The 16,221-nt window shown below is 50.5% G+C and overlaps 1 protein-coding gene across 2 annotated transcripts in view; it reads right to left on the bottom strand.

Moving 5' to 3' along the window:
• Window positions 1-396: 396 nt before the first annotated feature.
• The window catches only part of LOC118213469 (fibrillin-2), a 103,778-nt gene continuing 87,953 nt past the window's right edge, over window positions 397-16,221 (bottom strand). For both annotated transcript variants that reach the window (XM_035392484.1, XM_035392485.1), the window contains 14 exons: window positions 16,073-16,198; window positions 13,578-13,697; window positions 13,040-13,162; window positions 11,927-12,058; window positions 10,652-10,777; window positions 9,936-10,142; window positions 9,701-9,826; window positions 9,201-9,323; window positions 8,726-8,842; window positions 7,172-7,300; window positions 4,493-4,615; window positions 3,138-3,369; window positions 2,049-2,226; window positions 397-1,262 (listed from right to left, as the gene is read on the bottom strand). In XM_035392484.1, the coding sequence (XP_035248375.1) occupies window positions 894-1,262; window positions 2,049-2,226; window positions 3,138-3,369; window positions 4,493-4,615; window positions 7,172-7,300; window positions 8,726-8,842; window positions 9,201-9,323; window positions 9,701-9,826; window positions 9,936-10,142; window positions 10,652-10,777; window positions 11,927-12,058; window positions 13,040-13,162; window positions 13,578-13,697; window positions 16,073-16,198 (2,231 nt within the window). In that variant the 3' untranslated portion in view covers window positions 397-893. The remainder of the gene's footprint in view (window positions 1,263-2,048; window positions 2,227-3,137; window positions 3,370-4,492; window positions 4,616-7,171; window positions 7,301-8,725; window positions 8,843-9,200; window positions 9,324-9,700; window positions 9,827-9,935; window positions 10,143-10,651; window positions 10,778-11,926; window positions 12,059-13,039; window positions 13,163-13,577; window positions 13,698-16,072; window positions 16,199-16,221) is intronic.

Consider the following 16,221-nt stretch of genomic DNA (forward strand, 5'->3'; position numbering starts at 1 on the left):
GAGACTTCTTTCATGTCTCCTGTTTATTTAACGCCCGGATGTGAAGCACCGTACGGATTAAACAGTGCTGGATCAGGATCGGAGCTGGATTAGTATCGAGAGAGTTCCTGCGCTCTGCTCTCTGCTCGCACCTCGGGCCTGGGGGGTCTGTAGAGCACAGAAGGCTGTGTGCACGGAGCACAGGGGCTGGAGTCCTGTTCCCTTCCTCATTTTACTGGGGGGGGGGCACAGCCGATCTTCCAGCCCGGCGCATGGGTGTTACTGTGGCGGAGTGAGGTCACTGGTGAGGGCGGAGCATTGGTCTCTTCAAGCTTTGGAGTCAAGGACTTTTTCTTCCTGGTGTGTTGGGGGGTGGGGGTGGGGGGGGGGGGGGGTGTTGGAGTAAAAGGGGGCAGGGCTCTGAGCCGAGGGTGGGGGTGGCTTATGACCCGGGTGGGGGAGGGGATGGGGAGTGGTGTGAAAAGAACTGACCAATCAGAACCAACCCCACATTTTTGTGAAAAGAAATGCACCAATCAAAAAAATTTAAATTGAAAAAAAAAAAGAAAGAAAAAGGTTTGGCACCAGGTTCCCCTTGACGCACATGCATTCCGTGCCCACGAGTCCGTCCGATTGGTCCATGGCTTTTCAAGTACAGGGAGGCCGAGCTTTTGATTGGTCAGTTCTTCAGCCTCAGTGAGGAGTGTCCCCAGCCAGGATGGAGGGGGGGAGGACCTACAGCAGGTTAGGCCTTGCAGACAGGTAGACACCCCCCTCCTACAGCAGGAGAGGCCTTGCAGACAGGTAGACCCCCTCACCCCCTCCAACAGCAGGGTCAGGCCTAGCAGGTAGACCCCCTCCCCCCCCCTCCTACAGCAGGGTCAGGCCTAGCAGGTAGACCCCGTCCCCCCGTCCTACAGCAGGCGGATGTGCACCCTCATGCGCAGGTCCTCCCCCAGCTCCCCGGAGAGGTAGTCCCTGTCCCTGCGTCTCTCCAGCTCGCGCAGCTGGGCGTGGCTGTACAGGGGCCTGCTGGCCACCTCCAGGGCGTAGCGCCCCCGCGGGACGGCCCGCCGCGTGGCGTGCAGGTAGCTCAGGCCCCGCCGCTGCTGGATGCGGAAGGCCCCGCCCTCGTTGCCGGCGGTGATGGCGTAGGACACGTGATTGGCCAGCGGCTTGAGGGCCGGCACCAGCTCCAGGATGTGCTCCTGCGGGTCGAGCTGCGACACGTTGAGCGCCAGCGTCACGTCCATGTCCACGCTGGCCAGGCTGACCGGCGCCTCCTGGTGGGGGGGAGGGACAGTGCATTCATGAGGCCTGCTGTGCTTGCTGTCCCAAACCGACCTGCCTGCCTTACCTGTCTCCACACTGTGTGTATTTCTCTTTCTCTCCCCCTCCCTCCTCTCTCTGTCATTATCACTCTCTCCCTCCCTCCCTCTTTTTCCCCCCTCGGCCTCTCTGCCCCTCTCCCTCCTCCTGCCCCCTCTCTCTTTCCTCCCTCTGTCTCTCTCCCCCTCTCCCTCTTTCTCTCTCTCTATCGCACACACTCACACTCTCTCTCTCTCTCTCCCCCTCCTCCTGCATCGTGTGTATTACAAAGATTTTCTATGCAATACACGTTTCCTGTTAAGATTTATTGAAGAAAAAAAAAAAAAACCACTGAAGCCATTCATTACTTTTCCCTTCCTGGAGGTGTTCCCTGACATCTTTTCCTCCTGAATACTGTCTTACGAATTAAGTGCGTCTTTCAGTTTCAAGATCCCTTGAAATAATCCCCGGGTATTTTTTATTTATGTTATCAATATTTATAATATTTCTCATGTAAATCATAAATTTAAACGCCAAGGAATACTTCAGCTCTGAAATAAATGTAATGTATTTTGGTGTTTTATTTTCTCCCCTCCTCACCCCCACCCCCCAACCCTAACCCTCCCTCTCTTCCCTCTCTCTCTCCCTATCTCTCACTCACTCTCTCTCTCCCTCTCTAACCCTAACCCTCCCTCTCTTCCTTCTCTCTCTCCCTATCTTTCACACTCATTCTCTCCCTTCCCGCCCTCCCTCTCTCTCACCTGGGAGTTCTCGGTCTCGTTGGCCCCCCGCCTCCTCCGGCCGCTCTTTTTGGGGTACCCGTTGACCTTGCAGTCGTAGCAGGCCTCGGGGGACAGGCTGTTCTCCTCCTCCTCCTCCGCCTCCATCGCCGGGGGGGCGTAGCGACCCTTCCAGAACCCCAGGCCGGACACGCAGTGCCTGCACGGGGCGGAGCCAGAGAAGGGCGTCAGACAGAGATCGCCCAATCAAACTGCGCCTCAACTGTGCTCAACTGAACAGAATGAATCCCTCCTGCTGCCCTACTAAATCTGAGGTCAGTGCTTAGGTCTCTAGCCTACTATACTTTCCATCTTTTTCTACAAATTTCCCTCTTTCTTTTCATCTATTCCTGGGTGTATTTTTATTATTATTTTATTATAATTTATTCCATCCTCCATCCATCCATTCTCCGTTTCTTTCTCAGTTCTCCTTCCCTTCCTTCACCACTGCAGGACAGGAACCCTCTACAAACCGGTGATTTTGCTCAGCAGGGGCCAAAGTTTTTCAAAATGACCATTCGCTGGTGTACAAAACTTCATTTTTCCTGTATAATAAATAAAATGGAAATGGAAATGGAAATGAAAATGGTCATCGCGTTAGCGCTGATCCAGGACCAGCGGTAGGACCACTCTCTGGAGAACCGCAGCCTGGAGCTCCAGACCCATCACCCGGCTCCTCTAAACTGCACCACGCTGAACTACACCATTTGGTCTCCTATTATTCCTGTTCGCTACTACCTTAACTGTAACCTGAGCTTAACCCAGTTTATGTGCTGCGATAGATCCCTTGTACTTTCCATTCTACTGCTACTTTACACCAGGCTGGCCAGTGGAGGATGGGCTCCCCCTCTATAGCTGGGCCCCTCTTGAGATTTCTCCCCACTGGGAGTTTTTTTTTACCTTATGTACTCGCTATTTGGGGGTTCAGGCCTGGTTTTTGCTCTGTTTGCTCTGTTTGCTCTGTCTCTTGCCTGGCTGCTCTGTAAAGCGTCTTTGTGGCAGTTCCCTGTAAAAAGCGAATAAAGCTGAACTGAAGCGGTGGAGGCGAGCGGCGGCGGCGGTGTCCCTCACCCCTGGCCCACGCGGTAGTACCCGGGGGGGCAGCCGCACAGGTACCCCCCCTCGGTGTTGGAGCAGCCGTAGCTGCAGGGGTTGCGCAGGGAGGAGCACTCGTCCACGTCTGCGCAGTGGCTGGCCTCGGGCTCGAAGGCGTAGCCCGACGGGCAGGCGCAGCGGAAGCTGCCCAGCGTGTTGTAGCAGGACGCCGTCCCGCACTGGCCCGGGTTCGAGCACTCGTTCTCATCTGTAGGGGGGGGGGGGGGGCGAGCGGGAGGAAAGAGGCGTGGCTGGTTTTAAAGACGTTTTGGACTCAAATTTCAGTACAGATTTTTTTGGCTTGAACAACCCTCCGCACCTCTACTACATGACCTGGCAGGTGGTCCCACACATTTTACAACTCTGTGTAAAAGGTAAAATAAACAAACAGATATCCATGTAGAATTCACCTTATTTTACCACACTTCTACATAGGCCTCCGTGTTCTGCTCACAGAAATGCCTTAAAAATCTGTGTACAAAGTGTCAAATCAAAAGGGTATTTTGTTAATTCCCTTTATGAACTGAAAATTAATCTCCCATAATCTCTTTTATTAGTCTTTTCTATAAATAGCATGTTACAGTTTTGGCTTCCGTATGTGTTCCCAGTGAGCGGTGCGGAGCGGTTCACCCTCTGGGGGGCGCTGTTGTGCTGATCTGAGCCGAATCTGAGTGGATAAACACTGAGCACGCTCCCTCCAGCGGCTCGTTTGGATCGCCGTAAAACACAACGTCACTTCTGACCCCCGCCCGGACTCAGACGGCGCTTTAGGAAATGGTTCTGCTCGGGAAAAAAACGAAATGGGCCGCAGGACTGGCGAGACTTCCCTGCTCCCGACCAAAACACCTCAGCGGCGGCCATTTTTCAAACGATGGCGCGCTCTTAGAAAAACAGTCTTTACGCCGTTCATCTACGCCCCCAAGTCTGGAAAACGATGATGTCATCAGTCGATTTCTCTGCGTGACCTTCAGTGACCCTGAGACATCGTGACCTTCAGTGACCCTGAGACATCGCGACCTTCAGTGACCCTGAGACATCACGACCTTCAGTGACCCTGAGACATCACAACCTTCAGTGACCCTGAGACATCACGACCTTCAGTGACCCTGAGACATCACGACCTTCAGTGACCCTGAGACATCGCGACCTTCAGTGACCCTGAGACATCACGACCTTCAGTGACCCTGAGACATCATGACCTTCAGTGAATGTGACCTTGACGCAGCATGTGTGGAGACATGACTGGATGTGAGCGTGAGTGGGTGTGGGTGTGAATGTGAGCGTGAGCGGGTGTGTGTGAGAGCACAGGCCTGGTTTTTTGGGGGACTCACCCACACACTGGTTCCACTGGTAGTGCTGGGTGTAGCCCTTGGGGCAGCTGCAGCGGTACCCCCCAATCATGTTCTGGCACCCGTGCTGGCAGCGGTGGTGACTGCTGGAACACTCGTCCACATCTGCGGGGGGCGGGGGGGGGGGGGGGGAGGGGGGGCGGGCAGGGGGGCATCAGCTTACAGTACACTCATTTAGCTGACACTTCCAGCCTGATTAGTGTGAAACAGAACAGTGATCTGGGGGTCCCCCGTGTGTATGCTTACTCTGCATGGCATCGCACAGCGATCTCTAACATAACGTGACTTAAGAAAGTAAATGATCCCTCTAAACTTGAAAAGAGTAATTAAGAAAAATGAACAGCTTGTATATATTATACATATATTACATTACACACAGGAGCATTCATTTAGCAGAATCTCTTATCCAGTGTGACTTACTCTGCAGGAGAACCCAGAGTGATTTGCTGGGGGGGGTTGGGGGGGAATGTCGGGGGAAATTACACTTTGCTCAAAACTTCTGCGAAGAGAAGGGGTGGGGGATTCCAGGCAACAGAGCGATTAGCGGGGGGGGGGGGGGGGGCAGGTTAAAATGATGTTTCTCTCAAACTCCCTGCAGTGAGGGTCAAGGGAAAGGCCTGGAGACACTGTGGGAGATTTCTAACCACTGGTGCTTCACAGATCCCATGAAGACTCCACAGGCAGATCTGTCACTCCCCGGCATGAGAAGTTTTCACTGAGAGTCAAATATTCCCCATCTCAACAGCAGCAGCCTAAATAGTCTCGAGTTCCTGATAGGGACTTAATGAGGAGTAGACCTGAGTTCCTGAGGCCCTGGGTTCTGGGTTCTTAGCCCCAAAGTTCAGGTTAAAAGTGGGACAGCAGACGAAGCGCGAACGTAAAGTTTTCCGAAAAAATGAATAAATAAATAAATAAATAAATTACAATGTCACTGAGCCCAGGCTACCAGGAGCACGTCAGAATGACAGTTAACAGACTGAACGACTGTTTCCACAGCAACGAGTTGACAGTTGGTCGAGCAGACGCATCTCCTCTCTAACCCCGTGCTCAGTAGTTTAAAACGTCTCAGAATCTTAAAGACTACAGCAGCCGTTCAGGAGCTGTTCTAACACCTGGTCATTTCAACATCTGAACAGAATTTCTCCTTAAACTGTCTTGCCTGCTGACAATATTTTATGTTATGATCAGAACCATCCTTCAATTCCCGCTATGGCGGTAGACCTATAGCACAGTGAATAAGGAGCTGAATTCGCAGTCTAGGGACTGCAGGTTCAAATCCAAGCTGGGGCACTGCCATTGTACCCTTTCACTATCCAGGCGCAGACAGGAAGTTAGCATTGCTAAAGTAGCGACAATAATGACCGAAAGTCATTCACAACCCACCCACTACAGGGACTGAGTCATCCTAAGCACTCACAGCTGCAGGACTCAGAGCCAGACAGGTTCAAGTCCGTTCTCTTTGTAAACAGCGACCTGAAGAACATGAGTTCTGCATTTTCAGCGTGCCAGACGATGCAGTCATGCTGAGCGCTATCTATAGCCTCTGGAACGGGCTCCCAGCCCCCCCCGCCTGACCCAGGGAGCCAGGGGTCTGCTTCTGTTTCCAGTGCGAGCTGACATATGTGGGGGGGGGGGGGGGGTGTGGTGAGGGGGATAGGAGGGGCGGGGGGGGGGGGGAGCCATGGGGTTCAGCTTCACCCTCATTCAAACCCCCGTTTTCTCCCGAAACACGTCCGAATCCAGGGCGCCTCATCCAGGGGAAGCGCCCCCACTCCAGGGCATGGCGGGGCGGGGGTTTGGGGGGGTGGGGGTGGGGGGGATTTTTGGCTGGGACCTGCGCCTACTCTCACCGGCTCCACATACCAAACTCCGCCCCACACACGCCGCTCTCAGTAGGAAACTGTTCCCCTGGTTAGAATTAAGTTATTCTGTTTGGAAACAGGGCAGCACCATAGACTGTCTAAAAAAACAGAGCAGCACTTACTGAAGGCTAATTTACTCAAGGCTGGGAGGAGTTTTTGAATTGGAGCCTCCCGCTGAAGAACATTTAGCAAAGTGCATGAGGTCGACCGCAGGTGACGGTGCGGTAGAGTGGTTAGGTAATTGGGTGTGGAGCTGCGAGTTCCATTCCCAGCTGGGGCAAAGCCATTATTATACCCTTGAGCAAGTACTTAACCTGAACAGCTTCAGTGAAATATGCAGCTGTGTAAACTGACGGCATGTACATAAACAGATGTTATCTGCAGAGGTGGATAGTCCAGGGGTCAGAAAGTAAAAGTCCTGCCACGTGTTTTCTTCCACCCATGAACTTAGCCCGGCTGATTTCACTAATTAGTTTTACCTCCTGGCTGAAGAGTTGTGCTAATTGAAAAATCCAGGTGATTGGAACAAATTCCTGGGGAGGACTTTTTGCTTTCAGAACCTGGATTTTCCACCTGTGCTTCAACTGTGTGAGTCACTCTGGATAAGAGATCAATGGCTAAAACGTAAATGTAACCGTGGCGACAGGAAGGCCAGTCTAAGCCGGTACTGAACCGAGCGTCTGTGTTAGTACAGAGTGGGGATCTGTGAATGGGACGGGACGAGCTGGGGCGGGACGGTGAGGGGCGGGACGGTGAGGGGTGGTGCGGGGCGGTGCAGGGCGTTTCGGCGGGACCGTACCATCGCAGTGCAGTCCGGAGAGGTCCAGGGTGAACCCCCGCTGGCACTCGCAGGTGAAGCTGCCCGGGGAGTTCTGGCAGATGCCCTTATCACCACAGAGAGAGGGCTCTGCAGCACACTCATTATTATCTGGGGGGGGGGGGGAGGGGGGGAGAGAGGGAGAGGGAGAGAGGGGGGAGGGAGGGGGAGAGAGAGAGAGAGAGGGGAGGGAGGGGGGGAGGGGGGTAGGGAGAGGGGGGAGGGAGAGAGGGGGAGAGGGAGAGGGGAGAGAGAGAGACGAGAGGGAGAGAGAGAGAAACGGGGAGAGAGAGAGAGAGAGGGAGGGGGAGTGAGAGAAGGGCAGGGAGGAGAGAGGGAGAGGGGAGAGAGAGAGACGAGAGAGAAACAGGGGGAGAGAGAAGGGGGGAGAGAGAGAGAAAGAGAATGGGACACAGTTTGGAAACACCTGTCTTTGTGAGTGTTCCTCATGTTCCTGAAGCTCTACATGATATGTCCTCATACTACATGTACATATTTATGTGGTTAACCGCTAACAATTTATCTGAGATAGCCTTCGGTGAACTTCAACACATTTTTTTTCTTCCTTATGTTCTCCAACATTTTAAAAATTATATCTGTACCCCTTTGGATAGTGTGCTTCTTCGATAGTAGCCCTCCATGCTCAGGAAATTGCTTCCCCGTGTGAGCAAGAACATCACGTTCTGTATCCACACGTCCCTCTCCTCACTACTGTTTCCAATAACTTCACTTATAACTGCTTGCCAGCACATTTTGAAAAAAGATTCCTAAATTTACTCTCGGCAAACTGGCACCTTGTAAACATTTCAGAAACATTACTGTAGCGTTAGCAGCCCGAAGCCAACCGCAACAAACCACAGGCTGTGCACCCGTGAAACACAATCACACAGACTCATGCAAACACACCTCATCATGACTGAATGTTAGATGTGTAATGATTTGGCCCTGATTTATAAATAGTTTGTTGAACATGTCGATGAATTCCAAAGCCTGCTGAGAGAACACCAAAGCCTGAATTTAAGCCGACCACGATGTGCTGTGTAGCACAGATATAAAACTTTTTATTGTTTAACTCAATTTCTGGGACGACAGATGTGATTTTTCTGCGCAGTGAGAATAAAGCAACAGCATGCTTAACTTTCTTACTAGCGAAACATGTTCTATTCAGATTAAACAGACTCTAAACAAGCCTGGCACTATTCGTTAGGCCTTTGTAAAAACACCCGTGTGATGTCACATGATCGCCCTATTTTGTGTATTTGCATTCGCTCACCAGCAGGGGTCAGTGTATATGTATGTGTGTGTGTGTGTGTGTATGTGTGTGTATGTGTGTGTGTGTGTGTGTGTGTGTGTGCGTGTGTGTGTGTGTGTGCGTGTGTGTGCGTGTGTGCGCCCGTGCGTGTGTCCATGTGTACGTGTGTGAGTGTGAGTGTGTGTGAGTGTGTGTGTGTGTGTGTGTGTGTGAGCATGTGTGTGTGTGTGTGTGTGTGTGAGCATGTGTGTGTGTATACGCGTGTACATGTGTGACTGACTCACCGATGCAGGCGGTGTGGTGCTGGGTGAAGCCGGGGGGGCACTTGCAGGTGAAGCCCCCGATGGTGTTCACACACAGAAACTGGCAGTTGTGCCTCTTAGTCTGACACTCGTCCAGATCTGAGCAGCACAGAGAGGAGACAGCCTCACACACTGAAGTCACCTCACTTATGAAATAAGGCTTCTGAGTGAGCAGGTGTGGAAGGGTGCTCGGTGAGGAGGTGAATGGGGAGGTTTGGGAGGAGGTGTGGAGGTGTGGAAGGCTGCTGAGTGAGGAGGTGAGTGGGGAGATGTGGGAGGAGGTGTGGAGGTGTGGCAAGCTGCTGATTGAGGAGGTGAGTGAGAAGGTGTGGGAGGTTGCTGGGTGAGGAGGTGAGTGAGGAGGTGTGGAAGGGTGCTGGGTAAGGAGGTGAGTGAGGAGGTGTGGGAGGAGGTGAGTGAGGAGGAGTAAAAGGCTGCTGTGGGTTCTCTCAGGTACCCTTGCAGGTGCGGCCGTCCTCCTGCAGCAGGTACCCCCGGGGGCAGGAGCAGGAGTAGCTGCCCTCGCTGTTCTTGCAGATGAAGTTGCAGGGCTTCGGGGACATGACACACTCGTCCACATCTGGCAACGAAAACACACACACACACACACACACACACACACACACACACTCACTTAAACAATGTGGGCTAATATCATTCATATGATTTTACCATTCATAAGACAAATAATTATAAACAGGAAATACTCTCTTTACAATTCAGAAAACTGAGTTTAAAAAGAGGGAATATTTTTAAACTATGACTTGGGAGCTAATCATTGATAGATAGAGCATGGCTGCTGTATCCTAGAGCAGGACGCTTAACCCGCATAGACAGGTATGTAACAGCGTTACGCGTTTACACACTGGCCTGTGCATCGCTGTGAATAAGAGCGTCTGCTCAGTGCCCAAACGGAAACGGAAATAATCGGAGGTGGCGGAGGGGTGGCAGTCGTACCCACGCAGGACGTGCCCGTGATGTCCGCGGTGTAGCCCGTCTTGCAGTGGCACCTGAACGAGCCCATGGTGTTGATGCACCTGCCGTTGGTGCACAGGTTGGGCATGACCTTGCACTCGTCGATGTCTGAGGAGGGTCAGAGGTCAAACAGTCCGTTAACACGTCATAACCCAACCGGTCGCTTTTTAAAAATTTACGAAAGGGGGGGGATTGTGAGTAATCTGGCAGCCCTCGCCTGTGCCGTCGGTGGTGTAGCCCCGCCCGTGGGGGCAGAGCTTCTTGTAGTGGGCGGAGCCAGGCAGGGGGCAGAGGTCGCACTGGTTGCCCCAGCCCCGCCCCCCGTCACAGCAGCACTGGGACTTGGTGGACAGGCTCCGGCTGCTGGAGGACATCTGACACATGGTCTGCAGCACCTCGAAGAAGCAGAAGGCCTCTCTGTAATCTGCAAACACACACACAAGCAAGCGCGCACACACGCACGTATACACACACACGCATGTATACACACACACACACCCATGCATACACAAACACACACACCAACATACAAACATGTATGCTGATCAGTTACTCAAGTATTTTATTAACTACACCATTATCTTAGAAAAATATATGATTGACAATATACACCATGTAGAATTTATTGCATTATTGTTATATAACATGCTCCAGTCTTACACTACTCAAGAAATTAACTCGTCTTTGATTTATATTTTTAGTTGTGTTCACTCAGTGCAAAACTGCTAATTGGTGTGTGTAAATGTTTATTATGTTGCAGCTAAGGGCAATTCTGCAGTTAACAGGCACAGAGGGGATTTTGAGCCAGTTAGCTGTACTCTTTAACGTGAGGTGGCTTGAGGGCGTGTGTGTGTGTGCGTGCGTGCGCGGGCGCGCGTGTGCGTGCGTGCGCGCGTGCTTGACGGCCGTTGCCGTGGAGACGGACGCGCTCACCGAGGCAGTGGGTCTTGGTGGCGTCGGCACGGAAACCCTCGGCGCACTCGCAGGTGTAGCTGCCCAGCGTGTTCACGCACTGGCCGTTCTCACAGACCCCGGGACGGGTTCGACACTCGTTCTCATCTGGGACGGGACGGGGAGGGACAGGACGGGATGGGGCACGGACACAGGGGCGGCAGGGTAGCACAGCGGGTTAGGGAACAGGACGGGACGAGAGGGGATGGGGCGGGGGGGAGGTGGGGTGGGATGGGGACACAGGGGCGGCAGGGTAGCACAGCGGTTAGGGAACAGGGCTTGTGACCCAAATGTTGCAGGTTCAGTTCCCAGGTGGGACAGTGTCACTGTACCCCAGCGCACGGTACTGAAGCAGAATTACACCAGTACGTCACACAGCTGCGTAAACGCATGACGCATAACCAGCTGCGTACTGTAAGCTGCTCTGGATAAAAGGGTCTGCTAAACGCCTGTAATGTGGCAGAAACAAGCCGAGTTCAAACGACACACTCAGGACAACCCTGAACCTCTTGCATCGTTTCTTTATTTTTCAGCTTAAAATAAGACCTTTTCTTTTTAAGCTAGGGGAACCCCGTGTAACATCTGCCTTCCATTTTCACAAGGGAAACCTAATTAGGAAACTTCAAATAAAAAATAACAGCATTGCAAAACCTCTCTTTAAAGAGAAATAATCTTGTTATGGGTGGTTTTTTTATGCGCACTTAGTGGTGGTATTCAGGCTCTGTAATGAGTTATTTAATGATCATGACTCATGGGGGTTTTCTGGGAGTTACTGGTTCACAGAAAGTGTCGAGCACAGTAAAAGTGTGATCTAATCCCTAATTATGATTCCTTAGAGAGAGGTACTCATACTGAATAAACCCAGTGGCAACAGAGGTGACCCTGGAAGTCTGCTAAGTAAGTGAGCTTCCCTGTAGGAACATTTAATATTCTGAAAATATATTGAAATAAAATATATTTTCAAAGTAACACTTCATAACTAACGGGGGAATGCACACATTATTGCCACTTTCAGAAGCTGCAATTAAAAAAGCAAAACTCCACAACATATTTATAGTATACACAGTATATTCCATCACTGTAAGAGTGTACAGTAAAAGATGAAGAAGGAGAGGAATTAGGAGTAGTGTCCTAGCGCCTTCTGCAATCGCAGCATATGGTTAGTGAGTGGCAGTTCCAGATTCAAATTCTCCCACGTGAACCCTGGTTTAGGATGACTGGCAGCGACGGTGAGGGGGCGGAGCCGGGCGTTCTCACCCTGGCACATCTCGTCGTCGGGGCGCCGGACCATGCCGGGGGGGCAGACGCACATGAAGGTGCCGATCAGGTTTTTGCAGGTCATGCCCCGGGACTCGCAGTCGTGCAGCCCCTCCGCGCACTCGTCCTGGTCTGCAGACACACGGGGGGGACACGGTCACAACGTCCGCCCCAATACCACGGGTTATTTAAAAAAAAAGATCTATTCTTTTTCTTAAATGCCGTGTGATATTTATTGAAAAACTACCATGTGTTTGTAAAAACATTAATAAAATCTGTAATTTGTAAAAAAAATTAAAAAAAAATTAAAAAATTAAAAATACCATGTCGTATTTTCATAAATACCATGTTATTTCGAAAATAACATGGTATTTATTAAAATAAATACCATGTGTAATTTGTAAAAAAATAAAAATAAAAATAGGTGTTTGTTTGTTTGTTTGGTTGTGTGAGGTGTGATCGCTCAGGTACAGGTGTATGTGATCTCAGGTGTGAGGTGTGATCGCTCAGGCACAGGTGTGTGTGTATGATCGCTCAGGTACAGGTGTGTGTGTATGATCGCTCAGGTACAGGTGTATGTGATCTCAGGTGTGAGGTGTGATCTCTCAGGTACAGGTGTGTGTGTATGATCGCTCAGGTACAGGTGTGTGTGTGTGATCTCTCAGGTACAGGTGTATGTGATCTCAGGTGTGAGGTGTGATCTCTCAGGTACAGGTGTGTGTGATCTCTCAGGTACAGGTGTGTGTGTGTGATCGCTCAGGTACAGGTGTGATCGCTCAGGTACAGGTGTATGTGATCTCAGGTGTGAGGTGTGATCTCTCAGGTATATGTCTGTGTGATCTCTCAGGTACAGGTGTGATCTCTCAGGTACAGGTGTATGTGATCTCAGGTGTGAGGTGTGATCTCTCAGGTATATGTCTGTGTGATCTCTCAGGTACAGGTGTGATCTCTCAGGTACAGGTGTATGTGATCTCAGGTGTGAGGTGTGATCTCTCAGGTACATGTCTGTGTGATCTCTCAGGTACAGGTGTGATCTCTCAGGTACAGGTGTGAGGTGTGATTTCTCAGGTACAGGTGTGATCTCAGGTGGGCACGGCGGGCATGGGGCCTTACCCTGGCACATCCTCCCGTCGGCTCTCAAGGTGTACCCGCCGGGACAGGTGCACTCGTACCCCCCGAAGGTGTTCACGCAGCGGAACGCGCAGAGCAGGGGGTTCTGTCCGCACTCGTTAATATCTGAGCCAGAAACACCCCCGGTTACACCCCCACACTGCCCAACTTCCTGTTTCCTGTTTCCCGTGAACTTCCTGTTTCACCGGCCTGACATTCAATGCAGGGTTGAGTGGATAAGCTAATCTGTGATTGTCCTTATTTTGATGTCAGTTTACCAGACAGAAAGTACTATATCCTTACGTGTATTTGGGAATAACACCTTTCATTGAAAGCACTGCAAAAATGTACAGATACAACCAGGGTTCAAACACATGTGGACTGGAATGGAAAAGGCTATGAATATGTTTTCCACATACATATATTACAGAGTACTCAGGGACGAGTGCTAGTCATGTGATTGGCTATCGTCCACCCTGACACAGCCAATCAGGACACGTAGGCCACAGGCCGCAGGAAGGAGCTGGGAGGACCAACCTACCCTCACAGGTCATCATGGGCCCAGGCTCGAACCCGTCCTCGCAGCTGCACTCGAATCCACCAATCACGTTCGAGCAGGTGCCGTTCCCACACGGGTTCCCCACCAAGCACTCGTCCGCGTCTGCCAGGACCCCAGAGAAGCAACGGCACGCACGTTACGCGTGGAGCGATGAGCACAGCTGGGTGCTAATTCACATACATTACATTACATTACAGGCATTTAGCAGACGCTCTTATCCAGAGCGACGTACAACAAGTGCATTAGTTCAAGGTGCAGAGGTGCAAAAGAAACACACTAGAGTGAAGTAAAGATCGTAGTGCCAGAAGTGACCACATAGATCAGGACTCCAACCCTGTAGAGTAACCTGTTCAGCAAACAACAATCCTGCCAAGTACAAACTAGCACTGAAATCACATTTGCCTAATCAGAATCAGACAAAAACAAAAACAATCCTGCCAAATAAAAACTAACGTGATCGCATTAGCCTAACTAGGTACATTGAGCTAAACTATAGGCTAGGGAGGGGTGGGGAGAGGTGCAGCCTGAAGAGATGACATACGCATTATATCATAAACGTATCTGACTGCTAATTCACATACGAGTTATATCATAAACATACAGTATCTGACTAATTCACATACGCCTTATATCATAAACATACAGTATCCGACTAATTCACATACGCCTTATATCATAAACATACAGTATCCGACTAATTCACATACGCCTTATATCATAAACATACAGTATCTGACTAATTCACATACGCCTTATATCATAAACATACAGTATCTGGCTAATTCACATACGCCTTATATCATAAACATACAGTATCTGACTAATTCACATACGCGTTATATCATAAACATACAGTATCTGACTAATTCACATACGCCTTATATCATAAACATACAGTATCTGACTAATTCACATACGCGTTATATCATAAACATACAGTATCTGACTAATTCACATACGCGTTATATCATAAACATACAGTATCTGACTAATTCACATACGCGTTATATCATAAACATACAGTATCTGACTAATTCACATACGCGTTATATCATAAACATACAGTATCTGACTAATTCACATACGCGTGGTATCATAAACATACAGTATCTGACTAATTCACATACGCGTTATATCATAAACATACAGTATCTGGCTGCTAATTCACAGGCATCTGTTATTATGAACACATATAAATGCTAATTCAGAGGCGTTTTACCATGAATGTGTCTGACTGCTCTTTCACATTCATTTGATGTTTCTGTGCTGAGGCAAAACTGAAATCCCCAAGTGCTGCCGGTGTTTTTATTTTCAGCAAAATTTCAGTCCCGACCCGACTCCTCCTGAGCACAGTGCCACGTATTTGCAGCTGCATGAAATCATACTTAACAGAGTAAGAAAGATGACTGGGGCCCGGGGCAGGCAGGCAGAACCTAATTGAGCATTTATCTGGTGTAATAAACCGTTATGAAGACTGAGTGAGTGAGCGGGGTTATTAAGTGAGCTGAAACTCTGGTGTGCTCAGTGTTTTACAGCCACACAGGGCACAGCCGCAGCTCTGCGTCTGACTGCTCTGCCATTATGAGGAGATGTATGGATGGTGTGTGTTCTAAACTCAGTGAGTATGTGAGAATGAACTCCAATGCATAATAGTCAGCATAGTGTTTTTTTAATTTTTTTTTTTATTTATACCCCTGGCGGGGATCATCTGTTGAGTTAGATTTCTATACAGCAGGTGAACAGCACCCTGTAGGCACTAAGTAAGATGCCCACACAGTAGGCAAATAGGACCCAACAGGCATTGAGTTAGACAGCCATACAGCAGGTGAATAAGACCCCACAGGCACTGAGTGAGATGCCCACACAGCAGGGAAACAGGACCCAACAGGCACTGAGTTAGACAGCCATACAGCAGGTGAATAAGACCCCACAGGCACTGAGTGAGATGCCCACACAGCAGGGAAACAGGACCCAACAGGCACTGAGTTAGACAGCCATACAGCAGGTGAATAAGACCCCACAGGCACTAAGTAAGATGCCCACACAGCAGGTAAACAGAACCCAACAGGCATTGAGTTAGACAGCCATACAGCAGGTGAATAAGACCCCACAGGCACTGAGTGAGATGCCCACACAGCAGGGAAACAGGACCCAACAGGCAGTGAGTTAGACAGCCATACAGCAGGTGAACAAGACCCTACAGGCACTGAGTGAGATGCCCACACAGCAGGGAAACAGGACCCAACAGGCATTGAGTTAGACAGCCATACAGCAGGTGAATAAGACCCCACAGGCACTGAGTGAGATGCCCACACAGCAGGGAAACAGGACCCAACAGGCATTGAGTTAGACAGCCATACAGCAGGTGAATAAGATTCTACAGGCACCGAGCTGGACGCCTAAATGACTGGCAAAGAGGACCCGTGCAGGCATTCAGCCGGACGCCCGTACGGCAGGCTAACAGCGGCGTGGCTCACCGGTGCAGTGGACCCCGGAGAAGTCCAGGGTGTAGCCCATGGAGCACTCGCAGCGGAAGGACCCGTCCGTGTTGATGCAGTGGCCGTTGGAGCAGATCCCCGGGTTCTCCACACACTCGTTCAGATCTGCATGGGGGGGGGGGGGGGGG

Source organism: Anguilla anguilla, chromosome 14, assembly GCF_013347855.1.
Source record: "Anguilla anguilla isolate fAngAng1 chromosome 14, fAngAng1.pri, whole genome shotgun sequence".
Lineage (NCBI taxonomy): Eukaryota > Metazoa > Chordata > Actinopteri > Anguilliformes > Anguillidae > Anguilla > Anguilla anguilla.